Source organism: Amblyomma americanum, unplaced genomic scaffold (assembly GCF_052857255.1).
Source record: "Amblyomma americanum isolate KBUSLIRL-KWMA unplaced genomic scaffold, ASM5285725v1 scaffold_13, whole genome shotgun sequence".
Classification (NCBI taxonomy): domain Eukaryota; kingdom Metazoa; phylum Arthropoda; class Arachnida; order Ixodida; family Ixodidae; genus Amblyomma; species Amblyomma americanum.
This window is the reverse complement of record NW_027526485.1, coordinates 2,145,762-2,162,061: the sequence shown is the minus strand read 5'-3', so window position 1 is coordinate 2,162,061 and position 16,300 is coordinate 2,145,762. Positions and strand designations below refer to the sequence as shown.

The 16,300-nt window shown below is 45.1% G+C and overlaps 1 protein-coding gene across 50 annotated transcripts in view; it reads left to right on the top strand.

The window, feature by feature from the left end:
• LOC144111913 (uncharacterized) overlaps nt 1–16,300 on the top strand; it is a 420,777-nt gene that overhangs the window by 369,769 nt on the left and 34,708 nt on the right. For 44 of the 50 annotated variants that reach the window (XM_077645003.1, XM_077644993.1, XM_077644977.1 and 41 more), the window contains one exon: nt 8,235–8,327. The exons of the other annotated variants lie outside the window; for them this stretch is intronic. In XM_077645003.1, the coding sequence (XP_077501129.1) occupies nt 8,235–8,327 (93 nt within the window). The remainder of the gene's footprint in view (nt 1–8,234; nt 8,328–16,300) is intronic. 50 annotated transcript variants of the gene reach the window in all.

The following is a 16,300-nucleotide window of genomic DNA, read 5'->3' as shown; positions in this document are numbered from 1 at the left end:
TATCCAAGGCATTGGGGTTTAAAGACAGTGAAGGGAAACTAAATTTTAAGCGGGTAGAAGTAACCAAGCGAAGGTTATCTGATTAGTGGCTAAAATGAAGACAAGAGTGAAATTTCACGACCAATGGCTAGGTGGCTTGAACCACCGCCCGATTTAAAGGGTTGAGCCTTATCCATTCATCCACCCATCCATCCCCTATCATCATCAGTGCTTTGAGATTATGTGGGGATGCGGTCTTGTTTTTGCAACTGTTTTGCCCCATGAGCCCTTTTCTCTTTGTGTGGTGCTGCGGTCTTGGACTGCTTGGGCAGTGTGTTGATGCGGTTGTGGTTGCTGTGTGCAGCATTGTTCAGTGGATCGCGGCTTATGTTTACGGCTTGATGACGGTGGGCAGAGATTTGATTTCATACACCGTGGTCTTCAGGCTGAAATTCGACGCTTACACTGAAGAACACGGCAAGCAGGCAGCTGGATGCAAGTTCGACATCAACAAGTGTGTGCATCGGTGGAGCAACCGGAAAGAACAGCTCGCTGGTACGAACCACAACCGGAAAGCACTCTGCAGGAAGCAGTGCAAGTTTTAGGAGCTTGAAAAGGAACTTCGGAGTACATCACGACGACAAGAAAAAACGGCTATGCAGTGTATCGGAAATGATCTGCATGAACGCCATTGCCATCGCTTGCCACATGGGCATTCCGCTTGTGAATTTTAAAACAAGTAGGGGATGTCTTCAACACTTAATGAACTGGAACGCGTTCTCCATTCGGCTCAGAACGACATTGTGCCAAAAGCTGCCCAAATGAGTACAAAGACGAACTGTTTAAAATTCCACCGTTCCGTTAACAGCCTTCGCAGGGAGCACAGCTATCACCTGACTCAGATAGGGAACACTGATCAGACACCTGTCTGATTTGGTACGCCAGAAAATAGCACAGTTAATTTTAAAGGTGCAAAAAGCATCTCTGTGCGTACAACTGGTGCAGTACGGCAACAGTGCACGGTGATGCTGTGCATCACTGCCGATGGCAGAAAGCTGCCACGATATGTGGTTTTCAAGAGGAAGACGCTGCCTAAAGAGAATTTTCCAGGTGACATTATCCACAGAACAGGTTGAATGTGCGATGAACTCGCTGGGTAAAAACGCTGTGGGCAAACTGACTGGGCAGCCTGTTGCAACGGAGGGCTTTGCTTGTCCTCAACAGTTTGCGAGGCCATCTCACAAACTGTGTCAAGGCCCAGCTCACTGAAGCTCAAATGAATTTAGCTGTTATTCCCGGAGGAATGACAAGCGTTGCGGGATGTTTCTGTCAATCAGCCATTTACAGCTGCATGTTACTCTGAGTGGGTGGCAGCGGACGTTCACGAGAAGGCTCCTATTGGGCAGTTAAAGAGAGCTCCATTGCAGCAAGTTTGTTTGTGGATTTTAAGCGCATGGCGTTTGGGGTCGTGCAACACCAGTGTGAAAAGCTTCAAGGTGACTGGAATATCAAACCAGACGGACTGCACCGAAGATGACTACCTCTGGGAAGGCGCCCATGAAAGGAGCTCTTCAAGTAGCTGCCAGAGTGAAAGTGACCAATTTCCTTGAATAAAGCTTGTGTAGTCATTTAGCAGTGCTTACATTATTATTTACAACACTCACAGCAACAGTGGTTTTTGTGGATAGATATAGGCCTGACTCGTGTAAGAGCCACACCCCATCAAAATCGCGGAAAAAAAATGCGGCCCTTACACAAGTAAATACTCATTTTTTCCTCACACAATAACTCAATGGAATGAACTCCCGCCTGAGGTTGTAAACAACATCAATTCCATTGACAAAATTGCTTGTTAATTGTTGAGTTTTTTTTCCTTGTTCTTTACTATGTCCTATTGCTCATACGTTAGTTTTCTGCGATGTAATTTTCCGTGTTTCTTTTTATCTATTTCTTTTTCCCCTCATGCTTAGACCCATCTAAGGGTCTGCAGTATTCTATAAATAAATAAGTATATATGGTAATACCCATCACTTGCTGTAAATTTCTCTCTCATCCCCAAATCATTCAGTGTGGCATGTGGCCTGGGTTGCCCTTGCACTAATAAACAGCCTTCATCATCGTTTAGTGAAAGGGTTGTTGCCTTGCAGAAAGCAACAGACACAGACACAGTGTGCATTTGTTGTGTGCCAAGTAAAAATCATATTGAGGAAAATACACATGGTTTCAAACTACTGGAAAGGGGGCCATATTATGCATGGTGAACTATGTGAAGGCACCTTAAAGGTCAATCAAGGACAGGCAAGCAAAACTGCACTGCCAGCTTGCATCAGTATGAGGAAGGCAATAAAGGACTTGAATTTGCAAAACACCCAGCTTTGAGAATCATGTTTGTCGTGTAATTATAGGAGGAATATAATGTTGAGACTCAAAAATAAAAATAAAAGTAGTTAAGAATTAGGCTCCCTGCCCACGCCACTCGGTGCAAATATTATTTTGTTGGGACTAAGAAAAGATGACCCTATGTGTGGATCCAGGATGCTGTTCAATTCAATTCAATTCAATTTATTTCAACACTACAATGTTGAGGACCGCGAAACAAAAAGCCTTTTGTGGCTTGACAAGGCCCGCAGCCCCATTTAACAAGCAGTGACAGAGCATAGGGTTAGGTATTACATATTAAGCTAGAATTACCTAAGTCCCAATAACACGAGTGTCAGACATAATGTATATATATAATATATACATACATATATGTGTAAAATGAATTCAAGTGAAACAGAAAGTATATGCAGTACATATAGCACTCATGTACAATTGAAGCCAAAAGAATTAACGCAAATTACTAATGCACATTATACATATATGAAATCAACAAATGGGTCACATAAAACATACTGCAGTGCACAATTCGGCAAATACACTGTTACAAAAACAATTTCTTCCATTTTTGTGGAAACAAAGAAAAGATAGCTACCTAGATAGCACAATAATGAATCTTATACAGTGTTAATTTTATTTAGACAAGATGGTAATGTAAAGCGCAACATTTGGTATGTGTAATTAGTCCTTGCCCGTGGCATCTCCCAGAGTTCGCAAATGCGCGTATTTAGCTTCCCATCTCTACGTTTTAAGTTCGATATAGTATTTAACATGTTATTATTTCTTTTAATACCTGTCGTGAATTAGTGTTTGCTCATAAATATCAGGCATAGGAAGTAAATTCTGTTTTTTGAAAAGTGGGTGTGTTTGTGTGTCGTAGGGAATGTTCAGAATACTACGGATGGCCTTTTTTTGTATTCTGTGTAATGTGGTGATATTAGAAAGTGTCGTAGTACCCCAAACAAGATGGCAATAATGAATTTGGCTGAGAAGCAAGGATTTGTATAGGAGAAGTTTGATGCTTTTAGGGAGAAAATATCTTAACCTGCATAAAATTCCACTCACACGGGATATTTTCGCAGCGACTAAATCCACATGCAAATTCCATGACAACCCCAAGACATTTAACAGTAGGCACAATCGGAATAATAGAATTATTAAGTTGTAATGTTAGGCCTGTAGCGACATTACGATTTCTCGGTCTGAACAGAACAGCTGTTGTTTTCTTAATACTTATACTAAGTGAATTTGCGGTAGACCACGAGGACAGTTTTGTTAGTGCTTCATTTGTGATACCGATAGCCTCTGTGGAATTCGGTGCGGTAACCAGAATAGTTGTGTCGTCCGCATACATAATAAATTTCACATTATTATCTATAGTAACTAAGTCATTGATATAAATACAAAAAAGCAGGGGCCCCAGAATACTTCCTTGTGGCACTCCCGCGTGAACTGGCTTTAAATTAGACACATATCGTTCTATGATCACTTGTTGCATACGGTGTTGCAGATACGACTGTATTAATTCAAGAAATACGCCACGAAATCCATAATGTTCAAGTTTGTTGAGTAGTGTGGAATGATTTATACAATCAAACGCCTTCGAATAATCAACAAAGATGCCCAGAGTACATAATTGCTGTTCAAACGACTGCAATATAATTTCCTTTTGAGTAAGTAAGGCAGTTTCTGTCGACCGCCCTTTCACAAAGCCATACTGCATACTAGTTATAAGGTCGTGTTTGATCAGAAACGATGTCATGCGGGCATGTACTAGTTTTTCTATACCTTTAGAAAAAATGGGCAACACAGATATCGGACGATAGTTTGGCAGTTCGTTTTTATCACCACCTTTGTACAAAACTACTACCTTCGCAACCTGAAGTCTTTTCGGGAACGAGCCCCTGGAAAATATCAAGTTGATTATGTGTACTAATGCAGGTAGAGTCAAGTCCAGGACATGCTTAATTGGCATGATCTCGAATCCTTCGACGTCACAACATCTGCTGTTTTTGATAGACATAAAAGTAGTAAATACCTCATTTTCCATACGTAGTAGGTGCTAAAAATGCAGATTGTTTAGTCCTGCAGTGAAGATAACTCAAAGAATTAGGATCTTGAGTACTGTTTACTAAGGTTGTGAATTAGTTATTACATGTATTTGGAAGCGTCTCATTTGATAATTATCACCTAGTGTAATTTCTGTTATAGTTGTGTTCTTATCTCCTCGCCCAAGAAAACCATTAATACGCTTCCAGATAACATCAGATTTCTTTATTACGTCATTATTGAACAAATTATTCAAATACTGTCTCTTCTCTTTACGCAAAAGACTATTTGCTTTGTTCCATTGCACCTTGAATTCATGCAAAGCTTTTTCAGTCCTGGTGTCAATAAAAGTCTTGTAGAGGCGGTTTTTGGCACGAATTTCACAGATACAGTTTTTATTTATCCATGGTTTTTTGGCTTTATGTGCTGGTTTAATTACTTTGTATTTGAAGCATTTATCATAGGTATCCTTAAACCTAGCGCAAAAGTATTCATAAGCAGTTTCTGGATCACTGGCACGCATCAGTTCTGACCAATCTATTAGCGATATTGCCTCACGAAAATACTTCAAGCTTTGCATATTGACATCACGAACCATTTGTGGTAAACGGTGTTTGGATGTTGAAGGTGAACACTGGGTCATCAAAAGAAATATTGGAAGGTGATCATTTATATGAGCACTCACAACACCAGATAAAATGTTAGAATGGTGGTTGTTGGTTATGAAGACGTCAATTAATGTCGATGATGTCGACGAGTCGGACTATTTATAACATTTTCAAAACCATTTGATTCGATTGTCTTGCTAAGTTCTTCTCGAGAAGTAGAAGCCTTTAAGAAATCAATGTTTAGGTCCCCTGCCAGAATTAACTTGTGACCATTATCAGTCACCCAGCAGAAGCATTTTTCCATAAAAGACAAAGTTCTGCGTGCTCGATCCTGGTGGTCGATATAGGACGCAGAAAACATTATCAGTGCACTGAACAGTAAGCACTTCATAATCGAACGTAACAAGAGAAAAAGACGCAACAATGTTGCAACGGAGTGTGCTTTTTGCCATTAACAGAACGCCACCTCCTCTTCGACATGATCGATTCATAAAAAATGTTGTGTAGCCAGGTAACTTAAGAACTTCCGATTCACATTGATACCATGTTTCTGTCACCATTAATATGTCAGGAGCAAAGCCAAATGCAGCGATAAGTGCAAGAATCTGTTCCTCTTTATTTGGGGCAGACTGCGCATTAAGATGGATAAAAGATAGGCAGTTCTTATTTTCGGCATACAAGCTGCCAACTTCATGCGGCGCAAAATATGATGCGTGCGTAGCGCTTCCAAACATGACGTCATCATTAGTAGCCATGAAACCTTGGTTAGTCAATTTTTTCCAGATCAGAAACGGGCATTATTTGCAGTGACCGGGAGGATTCACTTTTCCTAGCGAAAATCTTCCCGTCCCGCATCCAAGCGAAACGCCAATTCTTTTCCCTTTTTCGCGCGATGGTCATGCCCAAAAGTTTTTTCAATTCAGAGCACAGGTGTTCATTGACAAACACAGCACAAGACTGTGTGTAGCCAAGATCAGTGGCTGATAGTCGCTTCTTTCGAGTTTTGTTGAGGACAGCGTCGCGTTTTGATCGGCTGCGGAACTGTACCACAATGTTAGACTGCCCAGGATCCCTCGTTGGAATTCTGTGACAGATCTCAACATCATTTTCACTAATAGGCTCACCTACAACTTCTCCGACTTTTTTCAGAATGGCAGAAAGGTTCTCGCCCTGTGAAGTTGGAACACCTTTGATTTCCAGATTCTTATTTCTGGAATATTGGTCTAGTTGTACAATTCTGAGCTCAGCTTTCAGTACACGCTTCTTCAGTAGTGTGCATTCTGAAGTGAGGCAAGCGTTCTCAGCCTTGATTTCAGCGTTTTCTTTCTGAATATCTTTCATGGTGGTACACATTTCCTCAACACTTTTGTTCATATGATTCACGCTATTCTTAATCTCTCTATTTTCCTTCCTAAATTCTCTCTCCAGAGATGCGCGCATATCACGAATTTCTTGTTTCAAATCTTTCAGCATTTTTTGTTCCTCAGGGGACATTGCAGCAAAAACAGACACAGAAAAAATGACTTTGGCAGTAGCAACAGCAGAAAAAAAAGCAACATGAATAATTCAGTCGCACATAGTGCCTAACCTGCGAGGCATAGAAGAAGGGACACAGCGTAAGCCGTGCTGTCTTGCTGCTGCCGCCGCTGCCAAGTGAAGCGTCCCAGAGCTTGCGTCGGGTCTATGTAGAGCAGGCACCGTGGTATGGTGATGACGTAGACCGTGACGTAAAAGCGGGCTCGTGGCTTGTTACGGGATGATCATGGGCGGCCGATATATCGATGAGGCCGGCGGACGATAGGCAATCTGCGAGGCATAGAAGAAGAGACACAGCGTAAGCCGTGCTGTCCCGCTGCTGCCGCTGCTGCCATTTCATGACCCCATTGTTATGGTGAAGGCCACCTTTGAATGCTCCACTGAGGCTTCATAGCACAAGTAGCTGATCCCGGCACAGAAGATGACTGCGAGAAGGAATAGTGGGGGGGAGGGGGTTCAGCCATTGTCATTTGCAGGTGATGTCGCATGTGTGTTGTTTAGTTCTGAAGAGGTGTGTTGAAGTGCTCAAACATGGAATAACGGCAATCTCATGCGAAGAAAACAAGCAGACACCGGTTGTGAATTTCTTTTACAAATAAAACGTAGTGGTCCTGAGTGCCCTTTATCACCAGCACTTTTAATTAATTTAAATTTTTTCAGTTTCCACGTCAGGTTAATGAGCTTTTACTGTGTTGCTAAGTGCTAGCATCATACTTAATGCTAGTGTCAGTGTTGGGCTTATCAAAATCGTAGCTTGAAATGGATGCCATTTCCAATGTCTTCCTAATGTAGTTGTTTATTGTTGTTTCAGTAGGGGTCCACTTTGCAAGTGTGGGCTGATCAGTGCGTCCTCAACTGGGGAAACTTTGGGGAGGTGTTATATTTGCACTTTAGACAAACTTCCAGTTGTGCTACGTACATACCAGGAGTGCGTTTTTGTCTGCCAGGTTTTTGAGCCGAAATGTGTGAAAAAAAAAAAAGTCTTTGTGTCAACTTTTGCTTTCTATTGTGTTCTCTTTTGTGGAAAAATTGAGAAGAGTTGACCACCATATTTTGATTTTTTTTTTCTGCAAAAGTAAAGAATAAGGAAAAAGTGACTATCAATCAAGTGATTAACTTGATGTCGATGGTGTAAAAATTTGCTGAAGGAACATTATGGCCTTACTTTGATGTTTAGTGATATGACTAGCTTCACCTTTTGTATGAGATCAGTGTTGCTGAAAATAAGATGTGAAATTTTCTGTGCAATTTTAGTGAGTGCACTTAGTTTAATGGCAGTCATAGGAAGGAATGTGCATTTGTGTTATGAGCCTGAAATGTGAGCAGTGAAACAAGTTCTTCGTTGAGGTAGAGTGATATTCACTTCAGAGGCACTAAAACCACTCTGCCAAGAGGAGGCAACAGTGTTTGTTCTCGTAGCTGTTCCGTAGCTATATTAGTGACTTGTAATGAGCCTGGAACTTGTCTGATGAGAGACAGATTGGGTGGCCGACTAAGGAGTTCCCCACCATGCAAGGCAAGGGCACTGTGGGTGGTGAGCTGCTCGGAAGGGTGTAATGGCACTGCGGCTGTGAAGCTGCACAGTAGTGGTGTGTGTTGTTTAAAAGGTAAGGTGGTGGTGATGTGCACCAGTTGACTGCAGGATGTTTCTCCCTGTGTGTTGATGATAATGTATATCCGTAGGTGGCTGGCAAGAGTTGGCTGGGGGGCATTTTTGGGAAGCTGCTTCCCAAGGGCCCCAACCAGATGATCCTGCCCGATGATAAGGACCCCGATGTACGTGCTTGTTCTGTATTCGGCATGATCTCTCCCTCTGGGCCTCATTGCATGTTCTTTGGCTGCTGCTGTGGCTCTGTTGCAGGAAGTGCTGCACCTTGCTCGTGCTCAAATGTAGTTGAGAGGTGTCATCTGTGTGTCTGTTTTGCTGTATTGAGGTTTAATTTCGCCATTGGCACCCAATAGGGGCCTGCAGTGTATGTCTACTTGTTGTTGTAGGCGGTTTCCATATTCTTGTGCAGGAAGCAGGCAAGCACTGTTATTAAATGTAGCATTGCAGTAGACAGATTATGAGTATTTTTCATGCGCTACCTCAGTGTGGTAACATGGACAAGTTAAGCATTGATCGGTTGAGTCAAATGCAGTCAAAAGGGAACTACGACATTTTCTCGTGCCCAGTTATCGTTAAAGGAATTCATCATGTGTTCCAGATGAAAGAATAATTATGGACCTCGGAGCATGCAAGTGCGAATGTTATTACCTTGCACACACGCAGCACAGACAAGGCATTGGAGTATCAAAGGGAAGGGAGCTCCCCTATGGATTATTGGAAAGCTACCACCGGTTCCCCCCCAACCTTGGCGTTTTTGGCCACAGTTTGTTGACAAATATCGGCAGCAGTGCTTGCCTCCGTTAACTTTCAATGTCCCATGCGAAAAGTTCACAGTCATATTTTGGATCTCATTTCCACGAGTTAAAATTGTCAATGCGATTTAACACTATCGTCCCGAAATGGGCATTTCTTGTTGGGGTGGGCAAACATTTGATACTTACGAATCTTGTGTCATATATAGTCGGCCACATTTATTAGAGGACTGGCGAGATAGTGGCGAAGCAGCGTCGACAGTGACAGGCCGAGGCCAGGATCTCAAGCGTTCTATCCAGCACAACCGTTCGTCCTCTTCGCCACTGCCAGCCACACAGGTGTTCATCTCGAGCGAATGGTGTTTCTGAAACGGTCTCCTCTGGGATGGCACTGCGGCGCATGCGTGCAGCCAAAGACCCAACTCCATGGACCAGGCATATGCACTGCGTGCCTGCTCGCCCGCTTGTATGCTGGAGCTGGTTCGCACATGCACGTGGCACCCAGATCTGCACCTGCGTTACGCATCGATTGGAGGATACGCGGTTCCCTTGACTTCCACAGGATGAGTCCGAGCTGACTGCAGTCACTCTTTACGTGAGATCCGCTAACCAAGTGTGACGGTGCAAGCACCAGGAGGAGCTAGCATGAGAGATGGGTGCCCCTTTGCGATTCCTGCCACAGGGCACGTGGTGCATACGCCTAGCAGGTGTCCATGGAGTTATTGCTGAAAAGCAACTGCTGCGCGGCGACACAATCGTACGTCCCACAAATAGGCCCCACACCCCACAAATAAGTTGGCACCGCATGTAGGTCGATTCCTCCAATTTCCTATGGCCATTTTTGCAGAAAGTCAGCACAGCTTCAATGAGCTTGACAAAGCTTCAATGCTTTCTTTTCTTTAAGTATTGGCTTTGTGTGTCAGAAAAATGCGTGATTTTGAAAATGCTTATTGTGCTGTTCAACCTTTTTTGTATGCCAGAAGTATTCGAAATTATTCCAAGAAAATTAACATTCGCTGCAAACTAAAAAAAAATGCTATTATGTTAAATTATTTTGATTTCTGCCATCGTCTTGCATATTCAGGCATCACAGTGTCTTGTATTGTGCGTACAGAGAATAAAAACGAATGGTTTATTCACTTTGCAGTGCTGTTTCAAGCTCTTGGCCAAAGAAGGCTATTGACAGCACAGTTACATTTTATTACCAGCTCACATAGACGATTCTGAACCAGACTGCCACTGACAATTGTGTGCACCAGAGCATCAGTTGGCAGGCTCACATGGCATGACAAAGATGCTGGCACTTGCAAAACAGTAGTCAATCATCCATGGCCTCCTTGTTCATCATCATCATCATCATCATCAGCCTTACTACACCCACTGCAGGGCAAAGGCCTCTCCCATGTCTCTCCAATTAACCCTATCCTTTGCCAGCTGCATCCACCCTTTGCCTACAAACTTCTTAATCTCATCCGCCCACCTAACCTTCTGCCGCCCCCTGCTACGCTTACTTTCTCTTGGAACCCACTCCGTTACCCTTAAGGACCAGCGGTTATCTTGCCTTCGCATTACATGCCCTGCCCAAGCCCATTTCTTTCTCTTGATTTCGACTAGGATGTCATTAACCCGTGTTTGTTCCCTCACCCACTCTGCCCGCTTCCGATCTCTTAACGTTACACCTATCATTTTTCTTTCCATGGCTCGCTGCGTTGTCCTTAACCTAAGCTGAACTCTTTTCGTTAGCCTCCACGTTTCTGCCCCGTAGGTGAGTACCGGTAAGATTATGCTGTTGTACACTTTCCTCTTGAGGGAAATTGGTAAACGGCCACTCATGATCTGCGAGAATTTGCCATATGCGCTCCAGCCCATTCTTATCCTTCTAGTTATCTCCCTCTCATGATCTGGATCAGCTGTCACTACCTGCCCTAAGTAGACGTATTCCGGCACAATTTCTAGGCTCTCGCTGCCAATTGTGAACTGTTGTTCCCTTGCTAGGCTGTTGAACATTACCTTGGTTTTCTGCATGTTAATTTTTAGACCCATCGATCTGCTCTGCCTGTCTAACTCATTGATCATGATTTGCAGTTCACCTCCTGAGTGACTCAGCAAGGCAATGTCATCAGCAAATCGCAGATTATTTAGGTATTCTCCATTTATTCTTATTCCCAACTGTTCCCAATTCAGGCTTCGAAATACCTCCTGCAAACATGCGGTGAACAGCTTCCACCTAGGGGAGTTGCTATCCAAGTTTTTGAAACTGGTATTGTCACTTCTGCAGAATCATTGTCAGAGTAGTTCCCATCTGTGCAGGTCCATTTGTAGAATGCATACTGAAAGTGTTGTTTGATGAAAGTGCTAAGTGTTGCTTGCGTTTCTGCATATCTCAAACTGGCAGCTTTTTTAGAAAACCTCAGTATGGGAAATGGGAAGGACTCTTAGGGGGCCATCAGATGAGTAATGTGGATAGGGGGCGTTTCTCTTTTCAGTGATGAACAAGGATGTGTTGGAGACAGTGAGTTGTCATGGTGCACCAGCTGCATTGTTTGTTGCGGAAGTTGGAGGCGATGTCTTCCCTTATTTTCCATTAGCCCCTGTGCAGCCTGGCAAGTGGAATTAATTGGCTGTGTCAGAATGAACAGTCCCTTTGAAATCAGAGGAGAGGATGAGCTTTACCATGCTCATCCACAACTCTCATATGATGAGCCAGAAACTCTGTCTGGAACTCTGCTGCTGTGTGTCTGGGGGACACACAGCAGTGTGTGCTGTGTGTGTGTGTGCTGCTGTGTGTCTGGAGGAACATTTCCTCCACTCGATTCAAACTTGTGACATCCCTGCCAAGTACGGACGGGTTGCATCATCTTGAAGTGAATGGTGGTGCAGCGTAGCCTCCAAGATCTGTGCCAAAAAGAAATGTCGACGTACACATTTCACTTGTGAAATCGACCAGTAATGGCGATACCCATATTTCATTTTTTGGTCTTTTCTCCATTTTTCGTGAGAGCAGTCCCTTTGTGATTAGAACGCTGTACCGTTTCGATACAGGCCAATTTCTACTGCTTAAAATCATTTGCTGGGCGAGTTGGTATTTCATGCTTACATTCACAGCGCAATGACGAACACGGACATGAGGGGAGACACCACAAAGCGCCGACTTCAACAAACGTTTATTGCTGTGCCTAGCAAATACATATAGAGTACAGCGGGCATGCACAGCAACGAAAAGGAAATTCATGTAAAGACTGGTAGCAGCGCCAAAACGCAACGAAACACATTATCCTCGTAACACGAAAAAAACATAAACCTATAACCTAAAAGGCAGGATGCACACAAGAACAAAAGTTTTTTTTTTTTTGTTCTTGTGTGCATCCTGCCTTTTAGGTTTTCGCTTCGCATCGCAAGGCCACTTCATCGGTGCTTATAACACGTAGATTGTGCCAATACGGATACCATGCAGCATGCACACTTCCAGCTGCTGGCATGCCTGGAGAGAGAGCACCCTAGCAAAACCCAGTCTCCCTGGTGTCCACGGTGGCTGGGGCTATCAGCGTATGTAAGCGCATGCCTGCTGCCCAGCCACCACCCCGTTCACAGGTGCCGGTATCCAAACGGTCCGAGCCGTATGAATATGCCTATCAGCATGGTTCAGCATCCCCATAGCAAACACTCATTTTCCTTCATGTGCAGCAGCTGTCGTTGCCGGCTGACTGGAGTCACTGCGCGGTGGTGTTCTGGCTCCCATCTAGTTGCATTGTCATGATGCTTTCCAAGTGACACCACTCTCTGCTGCATGTCTCGCATTGGGACGAAGCTCTTCTAAGTGATGCCCATCAAGGAAAAGCTCGACATTATACGGAGCATGGGGGGAGAGGACGTTAGAGGGACCTTCCATTATCAACAGTGTGTGGAACAAGTCTCTCTCTCTTGTTCCACCTGTGAGGCTCCCTCATGTGCCTGCCTTTGTGGAATCCTCAGCTAAGTGGAAAACTACCGTATTTACTCGCATAATGCTCGCACTCGCGTAATGCTCGCACCCCCAAAATTACTGCCCCGAGCCGTCTGCTTGTCGTAGCGATCGCCATCTATTGACTGCGGCCACAACTAACTGCCATGGTTGGGCGCGCGTGCTACTAGGTGGCGGTACTGTGCTATCATCCGCTGCCACCGCCGCTACCGCTCATCTATTCACCACCGCTACGCCATTTTGCGAAGGTGTCTCCAGCTCTCCGGAGTCTCGTAGGCCTTGTTTGCCTTGTTTGCGTGTTGCACCGTGCTGTTTGTGCCACTTCGCCATGGGACGCTACGCAAGCTACACAGCTGCTTTTAAGCTAAAAGCTATTGAGTATGCGTTAGAACATGGCAACCACGCCGCCAGCAGACACTTTGGCGTCAAGTTTTGCGTCCGGTATTGGAGACGGCAGCACGACGAACTCAAGACGACTGGTAAGACGCGCCGGGCCTTCCGTGGACCGAAGACTGGGAAATTTTCTGCCGTCGAATCCTCTTTACTGGAATATATCAAGGCTCGACGAGCGGATGGGTGTGCTGTGTCCGATTGATTTGATACGGAACCAGGCACTCGTAATCGCAAGAAAGGAGGGCATCCCGGTGCAAGACTTCCGCGCTAGTAACGGGTGGGCCACACAATTTATGCGGCGCAATGGACTCTCGCTCAGGAGGTGAACGATGCTTTGCCAGCGCCTGCCCGCAGCCTATGAAGAGAAAATAGTTGACTTCCATCGATTCGTTATCAGGATCCGGCAGGAGAAAAACTTCTTGCTCTCCCAGATAGGGAACGCGGACCAAACTCCGCTGAATTTCGATATGCTCAGCAGCAGGACAGTCGAACAGACAGGCGCTCGGACTGTGCACGTCAGGACTACAGGTGCCGAAAAACAGGTGCACGGTCATGCTAGGCGTGATGGCGGACGGGCGGAAGCTCCCACCGTACGTCATTTTCAAGCGGAAGACCCTCCCAAAAGGAAAGCTCCCCCCTGGTATACACGTGCGTGTCCAAGAAAAGGGGCGGATGTCCGCGGACATTATGGTGGACTGGGTGAAGACTGTGGGGGTGGCGACCGGGAGCACTTCTTTTTCCGTCGCTCCTCGTGCTTGATAGCTTTCGGGGCCATCTTCAAGAGTCGGTTCGGGCGAAGTTCAAGGAACTGCGCACGGACCTGGCTGTTATACCCGGCGGCCTCACATCAATGCTACAGCCTCTTGACGTATCTTTGAACAAGCCATTTAAAGATAACGTCCGGAGGCTGTACGCAGAATGGATGGCTGAACGTGAACATGCTCTGACGCCGGGCAGCAAGATCAAAATACCGTCCGTGGAGCTGCTGTGCAGCTGGGTATCAGAGGCATGGGGGATGATTGATGTAAACATGGTGGCCAGAAGCTTCAAGAAAACAGGAATTTCGAACGCCCTGGATGCGACCGAGGACCACCTGATGTGGGACGATGAAGAAGCATCGGAAGATGAAGAAACCATCGATTCCAGTGTCGACACGGACTCTGATGAAGAGTAGAATTGCCTGCAGGACGTACGCAACGCGAGTAGTGACGGGGAGGTTGCGCGCGGCAAATAAAGTGCTTTAGCAGCTTGAGCTTACGTTCACCCTGTACTTTCGTAACAAAGTTAAGTTACGCTTGAAAGTAATGTTTTCGTTATATTTACAATTGCGGACCTGACAATCCTGGTCTTGCACTCATTCATCTTTGCATTTAACACTCCGAAACATTTGCTTGAAAATTTTCCCCGCATAATTATCGCACCCCCCAACTTCGCGTTGATTTTCAGGGAAAAAAAGTGCGAGGATTACGCGAGTAAATACGGTATCTTCAGTTTGTTTTCTCACGGTTCCACGAGTAAGTATTTAACGAGGTTTTACTGGTTGGTTGGTATATGGGGTTTAACATCCCAAAGCAACTTGTGCTATGAAGGACACTGTAGAGGAGGGTTCCAGATAATTTCGACTACCTGAGGTTCTTTAACATGCACTGACATCACACAGTACACGGGCCTCTAGCATTTCGCCTCCATCAAAATGCGACTGCAGCGGCTGGGATCGAACCACATCTTTCGGGCCATCAGCCGAGCACCATAACCACTGAGCCACCGTGGTGACTCAAGGTTTTACTCTATATAAATGTATATATATGTGTGTATAGTTTTATATAGCCGTCTTGGTCTGATGATAACCTGAACAAGAAGGCTGCATCTTCGCTGATGAGCCGGTAATGCCTCATATCAGCTGTCATGCTCTTGTGCACAAATTTTGTCTTGATAGGGCATTTATAAACTGGCAGTCATTTTCCGTTGGCATATCCCACTTAGAAAACATAGCGCAAAAAGGACACGGACGACACAGAAGTGGACAGGACAGGACAGGACATAGCGCCTGTCCTGTCCACTTCTGTGTCGTCCGTGTCCTTTCTGCGCTATGTTTTCTAAGAACTGTTACCAACTAGCCCAAACCAAGCTACTGTTATATCCCACTTGTTGGCAATTCTTTCAATGCAGTCTGGCCAGCATTAACTGAGGCATGTCATCAAGACACTTATACTATATGTATGTCCGACATACATCTCAAAAATTGCCTTGTCATAGTGTTTCCCAAGCCATCTCCCATGCTGTGCTGGCACTCCTATAGTGGCCGAAGTATACCCTCTCTGAAAATTTTGGCGTCACCTATCCAGGGTAGATGTGTGTGGTGCAGCACCTGTAGACACTCCTGCTGTGAACTTTATCCTCTTAATCTGTGACTCAAGGAAACTGGCCACTTGAGTCATGGTGCATGGGCCTAGAAGATGCTAGCACCTAATATATTGTCTGCAGTTGGTCAAAGAAACGTCATTGATGGATGAACAGGTACTACAATCGATGTTGTTCAGTATCATTCTGGATGCCATCATCATCATCGTCAGCCATGCTACACCCACTGCAGGGCAAAGACCTCTCCCATGTCTCTCCAATTAACCCTGTCCTTTGCAAGCTGCATTCACCCTGTGCCTGCAAACTTCTTAATCTCATTCGCCCACCTAACCTTCTGCCGCCCCCTGCTATGCTTGCCTTCTCTTGGAATCCACTCCATCACCTTTGAGGACCAGCGGTTATCTTGCATTTGCAGTATATGCCCAGCCCAAACCCATTTCTTCCTCTTGATTTCGACTAGGATGTCATTAACACGCATTTGTTCCCTAACCCTTAACGTTACACCTATCATTTTGTAGCGATAGCTACACTACGCCACCTCTTAGAGCTTTCAGCGTGGCCACCCCTGGTCACGTGGTTAAGCATGCGGTTGGCCACGTGGTGCGGAGCAGCTGCTGCTGTCGGCGGCGTGGCGCGCCGGCGAGACCGGGCTGCAACAATTGTGCGCATGCGA